At 37.7% G+C, this 14,667-nt stretch overlaps 1 protein-coding gene across 1 annotated transcript in view; it reads right to left on the bottom strand.

Annotated features, from left to right (window-relative positions):
* Positions 1 to 14,667, bottom strand: part of Nipal2 (NIPA-like domain containing 2) — a 77,296-nt gene that overhangs the window by 4,964 nt on the left and 57,665 nt on the right. Inside the window, exons 7-9 of the mRNA XM_013012394.1 lie at positions 13,485 to 13,581; positions 5,795 to 5,930; positions 3,734 to 3,822 (exon numbers count right to left, since the gene is read on the bottom strand). Coding sequence (XP_012867848.1) covers positions 3,734 to 3,822; positions 5,795 to 5,930; positions 13,485 to 13,581 — 322 coding nt within the window. The remainder of the gene's footprint in view (positions 1 to 3,733; positions 3,823 to 5,794; positions 5,931 to 13,484; positions 13,582 to 14,667) is intronic.

Raw genomic sequence — 14,667 nt, 5'->3', positions numbered from 1 at the left:
AGTATTGTAGCTGAGTGCCAGTGGCTTATACCTGTAATCCTAGCTATACAGCCGGCTGAGATTGTGGGTGGTTAGAAGCCAGCCCCAGCAGGAAAGTCCATGGAACTCTTTATCTCCAAAACTAGCAAAAAGCTGGAAGTAGAGCTCAAGTAGTAGAGCTTTATTTAGACTTGAGTGACAAAGCTAACGGAACGCACTCAGGCCCTGAGTTCAAAGTCTCTTACCGGTACAATAACAACATCAACACACACAACCCAACAAAAAAACAGTATTTATGTGGCATGCTTTAAAATTACTCCAAAAGATTTACCTAGGTTTGCAGAACTCATTCACTGTGACTGCCATTATTAAAAAAATTAATGTAGCTTGTTAGCAGAAATTTCTTCTCCAGCCCAGGATTTCCCCCCAGAACAAAACCATTTTCCATCAGGGATTTTAGATCTGGGGTCAGCAAGCCCGTGAGAGCCTGGGTGGAGCGGAGGCCATTTATTGACATGGCAAGCTGCTATCTCTGCTGTGACTCTTGGATGTGCTCTGGGGTCTGTGTGCCTGGTCACACAGGCACTGGAAGACACTCCAGCAACTGGGGGTGTGAGTCTCAGCTTCATTTCCCTTGGCCAACCTCTCTCCCATCTCCTTCTTGTTTTCTCATTCTAGGCTGTGGAATACAAGGCATGAATCATGCACATTTAGCTTTTCTTCTTTCTCTGTTGGTCTCAATAATTTCTTATTGGTTTAAAGTTCAAAGCCTTTGTAGAGCTTTTATTAAACAAGATATCTTTAAATTACAACTCATCTGGAATTAGGTTTTGTGTGTGTGTGAGAGAGAGAGAGAGAAAGAGAGAGAGAAGAGAAAGAAAGATAGAGAGGGAAGAAAGGGAGGGGGAAGAAGGGAGGGAGAGAGAGGTAGGGAGGGAAAGGAAAAGGGAAAAGGAAAGGCGGGGAGAGAGAGAAGGGGGGGAATGTTGCTAGGCAGTCAGTGAATATTTACTGAGTGTTTCCATGAGCCACTGCTAGAGATGAACAGGATGAGTCGCGTCCCCAGGTGAGAGAGCTTTCCTAGTTTCAGCCTTACCTCTTCACTTAGAGAATGAGCATCTCATCGGAAGAAGCCAAGTCCAGCTCTAACAAATGAATAAACATTTCTGAAGCTTTTTCCAGATTGCTACATCTTAGTAATTACTGTAATGTTTTCATGTTATTCTAAGCTGATGTACCATGATATTCTTTTCTGTAAGGGAAATTTAATTTGTTTCTAAATACTCATGCTTTAGTAAAATAGCAATAAATTTGTTTATGTTTTAGGAGTTTTGTTGTTACCAGAATTGGTTAGAAGTAGAACCTCTGTTTCAAAGTGTAGAATCATTTTTTATTTAAAATATTATAGTATAATATACATAAAATTTACCATCTTAACAACTTTTAACTGGTGTTAAACTACTGGTATTGCTGCACAGCCAACTTCCAGAAAGTTTTCATACTAAAACTTGAAAATTCAGTTGTTCTCAGTAACAAACTCCCCATTTAATACTTTTCATAGTCACTGGAAACCTCCAACATTTTTGTTTCTGTAAATTTGAATATTTTAGGTATTTCAAACATGGAATGTTACCATAGTCATTTTGTGATTCACTTATTTCATATAGAACAAGGTTCTCAAGTTACATCCATGTTGTAGCATGAATTGGAATTTCTTTCTCTTGAAATTCATTGAATGTCTATACCATATTTTGTTTATGTAGTAATCTGTCAATGGTCATTTGGGCTTCTTTTACCCTTTGGCTATTGTGGCTAATGCTGCCATTGGCACAAATGTAAAAATATCTTTTTAAGATCCTGCTTTCATTTTCTTGGGTGTTCTCTCAGAAGTGTAATTGCTGGATTATATGGTAATTCAAATTTTGAGAAACTGCCATATTGTCTGCCATAATGGCAGCAATATTTTACATTTGACCAACAGTGCATAAGTTACAGTTTTAATTTCTCCACATCCTCTCTACACTTTATGCATTCTATTTTTGTTATTAGCATAAATTAGTTATATGGGTAGGGGGAATCGTGACATTTTCACGAATGTTTACAATCTCACCCCTCTAGCACTCTCTGATCCTTCCTAAAACAATTGCGGCAGGTTTCCTTGTTCTATTTTCATAGATACAATCTATTTTGACTCCATTCCTTTTCTTTATCTTCCTTTTAGCCTTACCTCCTTCCACCAGTTTCCCTCCCTAAAATGGAGCCTGTTTCTTTTTCCGAGCATCCCCAACCCTCTATTGATCAACAATTTTCTTTAAGCTGTTTTCATATAGAGTTGCAATGTACTTCAAGCTTATCCGCCCTCTTATTGCTTTCCCCTTTCCCTTTCTCCTAAGTAGTTCTATAGTTAAATTCATGTTTTATGTTTATCCATATGTATAATTATGTATATTAGTTGTATGATGTTTTTTACTTCTAATAGTAAGTGAAGCTTATTTCTGTCCTTCAGGTAATACCAATCAGATAAACTGTCACCACTCTCAGGAAGTCTCAGACCTCCTAACGTATTTATCAGTTACTTCATGTGCTGAACATGGAGACCCAGCCCTCCTGTCCACCTAGAAAGCCGGCTCAGGGAACTGCGCAGCTTTCCGTGTCTTTCTGCATATTAATGGTTACTATGTTTTCATCTTTGGTTATTGGTATTTTTCCTATTTTTCTTGTTATCTTTAAGTAGTTATACAAAGGGACTGCAATTCAATCACTCAGTTTGTCTTGGCCAATGCCATCCCTTTTATTGTTCTTCCTCATTTTACATTTGTAACTCTTCTTTTGTCCTAGTTTCATTTTCTAGTAATTCTAGAGCATGTCAATATGTACTTTCTTTTATCAGAGAGCAAAAGATATTAAAAATGGTGTTTTGGGATATAGTTTTTTCTTTAAACATAGGGTTCAATTTTGAGAAACTGAAAATTAATTACTTTAAAAAGTTGCCCACTCGCAAGAAAAGTGACTTCTATAACATAAAAGAAATCATGTAGTTTAGGAAATAGATAGTCCCTAATTAGCTTCAACATACAGAAACATTATATTGAGAAATGAACCCTCAAGATGAGATGGTAATAAGTACAACAAATAAGCCAATGAATTAGGGTATGTGAATATCAGATTTAGAAATGATCTACTTGAATTTGCTTTTGGTTCACTATTTTGGTTAGGCCCAAATTTCATATCTGTACTTAAAAAACACTATTGTATCTGTAATATAATAAAAAAAGGATGTTAAAATATAAGAGCTGCAACAGCAGAAAGCAGTCCAGGAAAGAAAAGGTTTTAGTTTCTATCTAAGAGGGCAGGTAGGAAAGAGTTCATAGAGTTGGTGTGTTTGGCCAAAATAGGCCTAGAAAGGATCTTCCAATTGCTTTGATTATTGGAAGGGCTGGCAAAGGGACTATTGCAGAAAAGAGAACATGATGAGTGTTCACTACTTGAAGACTAGTTTCAGCTCCACTCTAAGGAAATACTTTCTAATGTATAATGAGACTGTGCTGTCTCAGGAGACAGAGAGCATCAATAGTATGGTCTGTTCTAGATGATATAGTAGAAGAAATTCAGACACTGGGTCGAGGTTGGGGGGAATATGGACTCCACTGTTCCTCATCACTCATTCCTTGGTTCCCTTATTTACTGTGAGAGAAACTTCACTTATGCTTGTGCTGGGGTGGAAGCAACTGACATAAGGAAAGCCAAGACTCACCTGCGATGATGGCACTGGTTGTAAAGAAAATATGGTTAACTGGCACCACTGTTGTTGTAGTGTAGAGTATTGTGGCTTGATTCAGGAACCTAGAGTAGAAGGCAGTTACTGAAGCTTGGGCTTAGAAACGCTCAGCAAAAAGTTAACAATAACCTCAAGAAATACATGTTCTTTAGCTTCAAGTACAAAGGGAAAGGAAGTGCAGCAAAAGGGCATTTCCAATCAGCAGTCATAGCTTATATGCATCTGATGTATGAGATCAGATGTCAGGTTTTATGGTCTGTTTAAACCAACAACAGTAACAATGAAAAGCAATTAATCATATTCCGAGGCCACAGAAGTTTGAGTTGGAAGCGATTCAGGCTGCTGGACCAGTATCACACTGGGGTTGATTCATTAGAATAGACCTTAGAATCTGTTAAATATCATATCTGGGGAATTGTATAGCTATCCATTGACATGCCACGCGCCAAAAAAGAAGACGGAGAAGCAAAGGAATGTTTAATGTTTCAAAAACCATGCTCAGTGCTCCAGCTGCAGCGCACATGTGGAAGCTCAGCTTCTTACTCTGGCCACCATCAGGAATCAGGTTCCCACACAGCGGCGTGCTGCTCTGCTGAGGATCAGACTGTGTTCCAAAGCAGAGATGTACATGACTATCACCTAAGCGCTTAAAAAAAGTCCAATGCTTAGGTTCTACTCTACAGCAACTAGAAAAAACAAAAACCCAAATGAACAACGAATCTCTTGGGTCAATCCCAAGTACATATGCACACATACATGGATGTAGGGACATATAACTGCAGGGAGATATGCATGTAACATGGCATGCTCACATGTATGTCTAAACTTCCTCAGGTGATGATGATGGGCAACCAGGGCCAAAATCCACAGTTCTACAGGGAGTTAAATAAGGGTCACAAGATGTCATCGACCAGCGATTGTGTCTGCCTTATAAATTCACAAAGCAAAGCCTAGGGAAAATGATACTGACTCAGTCCTAAAACATACCACTGCAGTATCAACTAATTTAGAATAGAAAAGAAACACAATAGCAAGATTCAAATATTGCAAGCACACCCAGTATTATATGAGAAAGGGACAAATAAAACTATGGTAAGCACTGGGTTTCAGGCCAGAAGGTGTGGTTCAAGTGGCAGAGTGCTTGCCTAGAAAGCACAAACCCTAATAACACCTCCCCCTCAAACTAACCAAACCAAAACAACAACTACAACAAAAGGGACTGGATTTCTCCCTGATCCCTCCACAGCCTCTATCTAGCCAATAATGACTATACTTCTGCAATCTATGGAAGGAACCACTTGCATTCTCTGTTTGAACTCTAACTTCCTAGCTGGCACTTGGCTGGTGCTTTTACATAGCACTTTAGGGTGAACAGAAATCTCCTTGGCTAACTTAAGCCCAGCAGGCAGAGGCATAATCACAATGTGTGTGATTATAGCAGATGGAGATGGAGGAGGGACGAACACAGAAATTGAAAATGTTCCATGTCACCACTATTAAGACCCAAGAGAAACATAAAACAATCATTCTGCAATCCTGTGGGTGCAGAGGAAATTCTGGCCAAAGATGCAAAGTTCTGGAGAAAGGATTTTCCTCCCGGCCAAATGTCTGGTTTTGTCCATCTCTGGGCAGTTAATGAGCATGAGCTAAGAAATGAAGGTGAAGGGTTCACAAATTTCCATATTTAGAATGAAATTCTGGATGTGGACTTGCCCCTTTGATTTATTGCTAATGACAACCTGTGTATGATGGATATTAATTACAAGCAGAAGAGCATCAGGAAAGCATCAAAGCGCACTTAGCTGGATTATGGCCGCACTTAAGAACACACAAGACATGAAGACAAGGCTTAGTAAAAGTGTATTATTGGATGCAAAGAAGAAAGCAAGGCATGTTGGCTATGGGTAAGCTGAAGGCCCTTCACCTTTAGAAATCTATTTTATCTAATTTTAGTTGTCATCTAAAACCAATAGAGAGTAATGCCCAGAGAAGTGTAGAGACGTTGAAAGATTAGTGAGTATGTGGAAGCTAACTTACTTGACTTGGAAAACACAAGATGCTATCATGATGATAAGCATGATGTAGAAGATTGGATAAGTTAGTTGCATTTTATCCGTCATAGAAAAAGTGATCATGCCTGAGACAGCTTTTACTGAAATAGCAGTCACTGAGGCTGGAAGAGAAAACAAAAACATAAATAAAGTACACATTTGACCCAGATTTACAGATACATAGCTTCAGGTTACCTGGTGGAGTAGCAAATGGGTCAATTTTATGCTTACAGAATGAAAACAACTGTAAGAGGTATAGAGAAGAATTTACTGCTCAGTGTGCTGGACTCAAAATTGCTTTAATTATCTAGAGATACACTGTGGGCCTGGATGTTTTCTATCTTGGGGGCCAGATGCTTATTTCCTAGGCCTAACTTTTGAAAGGATGCTGTGGAGTTTTAATTACTACTGGGTGGCAAAAATGATAAAGGAGGGGGGTGAGGCAACTCGGATCATCAGTGTGGCATTAATGGGAAACCATTGAACTATGTTAAAAAATTGAAATCTAAATAGATGAGAAGACTGGAAAGTGGAAAACTAAATACTCTGAGTTCACCAAGAGCTGTGAAAAGTCTGAATGTGAACGTTTTTGTTAGTAGATGCCTAGAAGTTTCCTTAAAAATACTTTTTGCGAGATAGCAATGAGAAACAAGACCAGAGCTATTCATTTCTGAGTGAACTAAAATCTACTTACAAAGCAATATCTGTTTATTTTCTGTGCTAAAGAGGGACCTATCCCTTATGAGAACAAATTTTTCATGGATTCCAAATAATCCTAACTATTCAGGAGGCTGAGTTTTGAGGATTGTAGTACAAAGTCAGCTTGAGTACAAAGTCTGTGAGACTCTTGTTTTTAACTACACATATGTATACACGTACACACAAAGATGCACACATACACCCACACACATACACATACACCCCACATACAAGTGGAACTGTGGCTCAAGTGGTAGAGGACTAGCAAAAAAAGCTCAGGAAAAGAGACCAGACCCTGAGTTCAAGCTTCAGGACTGAATTAACAACAACAATTTAAAAAAAGCAAGAAAAATGGTCTTGATAGTTATAGTATGAAAAAAAATAGCAAATATTTTCTTCTCACATTTCTCTATGAAGTACACAATGTTTTCTATCTGTCTCAGGTCCCTTAAAGTTATGTTACAATTTCATGTTTTAGCTGAAACTCACGGAAAGTTCACAATTTTTACATGGCATCAAATAATTATAAATCACAGGCAATGTAAAGGACATATATTTCCTAAGTTGCTATTTGGTCATAATATATCTGGTTAGTTTTATATTCTCATATGAAGAAAGAGAACAACATATAAAATATATGCTATATAAATATACAGAGGATATGTTTTAAATACATGAAAGTTAACTAGGAAGAAACTTCCTTTTCCAAAAACCTAAAAATATGCTTTAATCTGAAAGGGACAAGGGCACATTTCTAAGTTAGGCATTTTCTTCCAGTTAAAATTCATAATTACCAGAGAAAACCAGGTGACAAATTCTATCAATAAATCCCCAATCTGAACCAAGAGGGTCTTACAACCTGCTACACCTTACAATATCTTTTGCCCTGGTCTTTTTTTTTTTTTTAACATATTTCAGATGTTGTATTTGATTAATCATGACAACAGTCATAACTTGGCTAATCTAAGAATTTAAAATATCTACAGAGATCTGTGTGTCACTTTAGTTTAAGTTTGTCAGCTCTTCAGGGATACTGATTTCTTCTCCAAACATTGTGTCTGAAACTGGATCACATGATCTGAATAGCTGAATCTCCCCAAGGGATAATTAATGGAGAAGGAGTTGAACACACTTTTCCATTGGCCAGGAACCTCAGCACTGCAGAGGACCTTAAAGGTCATCTAATTTAGCCAGCATCTGATTAAAAAAAAAAACAACAACAAACCAACAAAAAAACACACTTAGAGTTTTTTTTTTTTTTTTTTTTTTTTTGATCCTGGAGCTTGAACTGAGGGCCTGGGTGCTTTCCTTGAGCTTTTGTGCTCAAGGCTAGTGCTTTATTACTTGAGCCATAGCTCTATTTTGGATTGATTTTTGGTGGTTAACTGGAGATAAGTCTTGTGGACTTTCCTGCCTGGGCTTGCTTCAAATAGCAATCCTCAGATCTCAGCCTTCTGCATAGCTAGGATTATAGGCTTGATCCGCCAGTGTCCAGCAGAAGTTAGAATTCTTTATTGAACTTTTATCAATTTCTATCAATTTTTATAGTTAACCAGTTAACCATTAATTTTTTGAAGCATACAACAACACCAACTGCTTATTCACCATTCATTTTAAGTCAGCAAGGTATTTTTAGGCAAGTGTCAAATACTTTAAAGTTTTTTTGGAGGGAAGATGGTTGATAGAATACATAAAAATAGAAAATACTCATGTTTTTATAGAAAAAAAGGCTAGAAGAAACTATATTATGATAATGTCAGTTGTTATCCAAAGCACTGAGAATCTGAATAAACTATTTTCTTTGAACAAACTTTAAATTCATTAAAAAAAATCTATTAAAGTACATAAGCTCATTAAAAAAATTCGGAAAAAATGTAAAACTTCCTGGAAAGAACAACTAAAATCACCTGTAATCTCAACAGTTCGAAACCATTTTGAGTGCATTTGAGTGCATCACTGTTTCTATATTTGTTTTTTTTTTTTGGGTGGGGGGTCTGGTCGTGGGGCCTGAACTCTGGGCCTGCGTGCTGTCCCTCAGCTCTTCAGTTCAAGGCTAGCGCTCTACCACTTGAGCCACAGCACCACTTCTGGCTTTTTTCTTTTTTCTTATGTGGTGCTGAGGAATCGAACCCAGGGCCTCAGGCATGCAAGGCAAGTGCTCTACCACTGAGCCACCTTCCCAGCCCCTGTTTCTATATTTGTGAGGAAGGAAGTATCACAGCATGTGAATCATATGGCATGCACTACTTAGGAACTTGTTTCAATTGCCATTACTTGCCATGAAGTTTTCTTCTAAGGCCTGACTTTTATTGGCTATAAAGACTGTCTCTGTACAAATGTGTAATGTATTTTGGCAATTGCTTATTTTCAGACATATAAATTGAATCTATTTTTTCTTAATATTAAAATTGAGGCTTGAACATAAACCTGTCCATCAACTCTGCCTATTTCCTTTGGAAAAATCACCTGGAGGGAAATTACTGTGTTGACAGCCACTGACTGTAAAGCTTCTGAAACAGCGGCACAGAGCCTTCCAGGCTATGCCAGTCACACTGTCATAACGGTGCTACAGTGCTCCAAGACATAATTTTTATGGTTTTTCCTTGTAACCTTCTCCATCTTCTCAATTTCTAACAATAAACATATTCTTCTACTGTTACAATATCATTCTTTTCCCCAATATACTACTGACCCCATTAAAAAAATCTGGTCGTCTCCATTGATTCTTAGTTCTCCATCCCAAGGACTTCCTAGATGGCTGGATCCTAGATCCATGTCTTCTGATCACAGTCGTTACTGTTTCATCTGCTAATTTTGTTTAAATCACCACAGTGTGCTGAGGATAGAGCAGGACTTCCCGCCTCTCCCAGCTTCCTGATCCTAGAAAGGACTATGCTTACAGACTTCAGATTCCTGTAGGAAACCCTGTGTCTTTAACCATGTTCACCACACTGTGCCATAGAACTCAAAACAACAACAACAACACATACAAACCCAAACAACAACAAAACTGTGCCATAGAACTCAAAACAACAACAACAACACATACAAACCCAAACAACAACAAAACCCCCAAAGCCACTATGCTTCCCCCATTTGGCTGAGATTCTATGGACATTTAAAAATTGGGGAGAAAGCAGCAAGACTAGAACATTGAAAATTGTTAAGATTAAAAATATTTGAGGGGCTGAGAATGTGGCTCAGTGGTAAAGTGCATGCCTAGCATGCATGAGGCCCTGGGTTTTATTCCTCAGTACCACATAAACAGAAAAAGCCAGAAGTGGTGCAGTGGCTCAAGTGGTAGAGTATTAGCCTTAAGCCAAAGAAGCTCAGGGACAGTGCCTAGGCCCTGAGTTCAAGCCCCAGGACTGGCAAAAAACAAAAACAAAAACAAAACACGTGTGAAATGTTCTAATCATAAAAATTGGTAGCTGTGGTGATGGATATATTAACTAGCTTGATTTAATTTTTCCATTGATAGGTATCCATATCACACACCACCTTGAACCCAATAAATTGATAAAATTATAAACAGTCAGTTAAGCATTTAGATATATAGATGTGCAAAAGAGAGGCAATCACAATCACAAGCTAAGGAAACCATTCATGGAGGCCAGATTCCTTCATGCTCATTGTCCTCATGTTCTCTTTCTCTTTACTGCCCTCTTCTATGCTACCACACAAACCAGTGCAATAGCAGCAGTAAAGAAAATACCTGCACTCATCCACTCCCTCCAATTCATTTCTAGTTGTGTTTCAGACATGCTTTCAGTCAGAATAGAGGTAAGTATGCTGTGTTTTCCATTTCACATAACAGCATAAATATTTTTCAGAGCTATTACATAACTTTCATAACCATTTTTTTCTGATAAAAGTCACTAATTATCATTGTAAAATACTCAAACAGCAAGATAAACACAGTGAAGGGTTGGCATTATTTTCCTCTGCAATATTCCTCTGCAATGTAAACACTTCTGCCCTTCAGTTCCTTATTAGTAATAAACCATAAACTTGAATATGCCTCTAAGGCCTCTCGAGATAATTACATGATATTTCCTTTTTACACATTTTCCAAGCTTTGTTAGAATATCATTGAAAAATAAAAAGTTTGTATAAATTTAAGGTGTACAACATGACAAGTTAATATGCCTATATATTGGGAAATGATTATCAGAATCAGGTAATCAAGTAATTTATATCATTATCTGTGTGTGTGTATGTGTTGAGAACATTCAGGATCTATTTTCTTTATATTCTGAATATCCAATACAATTATTAACATTAGTCACCAATTGTATATTAAATCCCCAGAACATATTCATCTTATGAATCAAAGTTTGTATCACTTGACCAACACCTTGGTATTTTCCTTTTGACACATTATCATAACAAATTATAATAATTAATTTCTTAAAAGAACTGTCCTCTTAGTTAATGTTGTGTGTTCTCTATTGTGGGTCCAGGTAAAGTTAGGTAGTATAAACAAAAGACATTCTGTGTCTTCATGGAATTCATCTGGCCAGGAAGATAATATCATAACAATAACAATTTTTGTGGTCAATTATGTAATCAGCTTTTGTAAATGACACACAGGCACTGGAAAGAAGGTGTGGTATGTAAGTACAAATTGTGATAAGTGTTACAAAGGAAAAGATCCAGTCCCATTAAGATGACTTAGTCATGAAGCACGATTTGCTCTGAGTTCCATTTGCTAATATTTCATTTGGGATTTTTGCGTCAATATTTGGCAGTGAAATTAGTTCATAATGTTCTATATTTGTGCTATCTTGTTCAGAGTTGGGACCAGTATTATCTGATTATGTTTTAAAAAATGAAAACTTTCTTTTTATGTCCTCAAATAGTTCCAACAATATCAGAATAATTTGTTCCCTAAAAGTTTGAAGACATTACTTTTGAAAATGTCTAGGCCTGGTTCGTTTTTAGAAGATGGCTTTGTGACAACTACTTTATTTCTTCCATTTGTGTTCTTTTAACAATAAATAATTTATAGCTGGGTGCATGTTGCTCACACCTGTAATCCTTGCTACTCAGGAGGCTGAGACCTGAGGCTTGTGGTTTAAAGCCAGCCAGGACAGGAAAGTCTGTGAGACACCTATCTCCAATTAACAAACAAAAAGCCAGAAGTGGAGTTGTGGCTCAAGTTGTAGAGCTCTATCCTTGAGCAAAAGAAGCTCAGGGACATCTCTTAGGCCCTGATTTCAAGCCACAGGACTGGCACAATAAAATCATATTTTAAGTTTCTTACAAATAAGAAATATAATCAATTTAGTTGTGTTAAATATATACACATATCTGTACAATTTTTCTATCCATCTACATCTCATTTCTAATCTTGAGTACTGTGATCTTTCTTTTTTACCTGATCGAGGATCTATTTTATTGTCTTTTAAGAACTGATTGTTGAAGGCACTTATCAATCTATTTTTATATTTACTACACTAATTATTGCTTTTATCAATTTTGTTCCATTCTGCCTTCCTTAGTTTTAGTTCATGCATTTTTCTAACTCCTTGAGCTGAGCGACCTGACTTACATTTAAAGCAATTAATCTCTTCTAAATACAGAATTAGTCATTAACTGTTTTAATGTTAAGTGTTTTCACAATAATTTTTAAAAATACATGCTGCAATTAAGTTGTGGCTTCTACTTTGCCCAGCTATAATTTGAGAGTATCGTTGTTAACATTTCCAGGTGGTAGGATTTTGTTGGTTTCTATTTTTGTTATTATTTCCTATTTTTATTTCATTGTGTCCTGAGCATGTGCTCTGTACTACTTCAAAGAGTGTTTTTTTGTGGTCAATTATAAAATCTTTGTGGTCAATTATAAAATCAATTTTGAAGATGATCCACAGCCACTAGACAAAAGGAATACTCCACATTTTCAGGATTTATAAAAGGTGTTGATTTAAATATTCAGATATTCTGTCTTAACATTTTTATGCATTTCTTTATCTTCTAGGAGCTGAGTGTAGTCTCCTATTCATCTTATATTTCTGCTAATGTAATTTTGCATCTTCTTACAGATTTTCCATAATGTATTGATTATTTTTAAAGGAAAATAATTGGAGTAAAAAATAGAAACTCGGCCAAGAAGAAAAAAAATCCTCATATATATTAAAAAAAGAATTAAATAGCTGAGAGTGTGGCTCAAGTGGTAAGAGTTCCTACCTAACAAGCTTGAGCCCTTGGGTTCAAACCCTAGGATAGAAAAAGAAAAGAACAAACATCTCTTCCTGTAAGTGGCCTGAGGTGAGCTGTAGAAATGGTTTGCTACTCCCTTGACCTTGAAAACCCCACAAACTCATGCAAATCAAGAGGTTCAAATTTTCACCATCACTTTAAGAACACCCAAGAAATGGTTCAGGCTGTGAAAGGTGTGGATATGCAAACCATGGGAGGCTGAACAAGGTTGGTGGCCTGGAAAGAGTGCTGAATTTCTGCTGTACATCCTTAAAAATGCAGAGTAATATTGAACTGAAGAGTTTAGATGGAGATTCTCTGGCCATTGAACACATCCAGGTGAACAGAGCACCCAAGATATGATGCTGTCCTAACAGAGCTCATGGTTAGAGTAACCCATACACCAGCTCCCCTGCCACATGGAGATGATCCTCACCGAAAAAGAATAAATCATGCCTAAATCAGAAGAGGAGGTTGCACAGAAGACAGAGATTTCTCAGAAGAAACAAAAACTTATGGCACAGGAACAACATTTCAGAATAAAGGCAAAGGACATTGGTTGTCTTTATCAGTAAAACTCTAGGTGTCCTCATACACACATAAAAAGAATTAAATACATATCAATTAGGTAGTGGGCATGCAAACTATAATTTGTAGAATTTAGACTCTGTGTTTTTCTATCGGGAAATGGGAACAGTGAGACAGGAGTAGAATGCTCATTTACAACTTAGTCTGAAGCCAGACTAAATTGACAAGAACATAACACAGGCCCTTACCCAGCAGTGCCACCAGAGCCAGCAGGATTGCAATGTGCGTCATTCCTTTTCTTTTGTGGAAATAGAGGAGGATGCAGAAAACTAGTATTTCTAAAATCTGCAAATGAAAAAGAATAAGTTATTCTATATAAAGTCTTCAGAACGCCACAGTGTTCTCATAAAAGTCGAAGGGGATTGACATTCCTTGGGATGATTATAAACAGGGAAACAATATAAAGAGCTTCAGCCATATAGACTATGTACCACCAGTGATGCTCAAATCACTGTAGCTCTCCCAGTCTAACTTCCTGTGGCACCAGTCTCATTTGCCCAACTATCTACATGTCTGCATGCTTAACAGACAATGCCATACCAGCATGGGTAATATTTGATTCTTTTTTTTTCTGGTCTTGGGTTTGAACTCAGGGCCTAGGCACACTCCCTGAGCCTTTTTGCTCAAGGCTAGTACTCTACTATTTGAGCCACAGCTCCACTTCTGGCTTTTTTAGTGGTTAATTGGAGATAAGAGTCTCACGGACTTTCCTGCACCAGCTGGCTTCAAACAAAGCTCCTCAGAGCTCAGCCTCCTGGGTAGCTAGAATTACAGGAATGAGTCACCCTAATGCCTGGCTAATGTTTGATTGGTTTGAGACTGAGTTTTGCTGTGTAGTCCAGGCTGGCCTCAAACACAATCCTTGTGTATCAGCTTTGTGTTCTAGGATTACAAGTGTGCTCAACATTTAACCTTTTTTTTTTTGGTCGGTCGTGGGTCCTGAACTTTGGGCCTGGACACTGTCCCTTAGCGCTAGCTCAAGGCTAGTGTTCTACCACTTGAGCCACAGCACCACTTCTGGCTTTTTCTGCTTATGTAGTGCTGAAGAATTGAATCCAGGGCCTCATGCATGCACAGCAAGCACTCTACCACTGAGCCATCTTCCCAGCCCCAACACTTAACTCTTGATTCCCTATTTCAAGTTACTCCTTCTGGGGCCTTTGACCCCTCAGCGAATGGCCTCACTACAGGACTTGTGGCATGGGCCTGAGTCCCTCCCCTCCGCCTTCTTCCCTGGATGACTGCAATCAACTTCTGATATGTGTCTGATTTTACTCTTGCCTTTCAATAGTTGATCAATGCATATTTGTAGAATCAATACCTGGATTATACCTTAAATTCACTAGGAACAGCTTTGCCAAATGAAGAGAT

The sequence above is a fragment of the Dipodomys ordii genome, unplaced genomic scaffold, assembly GCF_000151885.1.
Source record: "Dipodomys ordii isolate 6190 unplaced genomic scaffold, Dord_2.0 Scaffold17, whole genome shotgun sequence".
Classification (NCBI taxonomy): domain Eukaryota; kingdom Metazoa; phylum Chordata; class Mammalia; order Rodentia; family Heteromyidae; genus Dipodomys; species Dipodomys ordii.
This window is presented reverse-complemented; position numbering and strand designations above follow the sequence as displayed.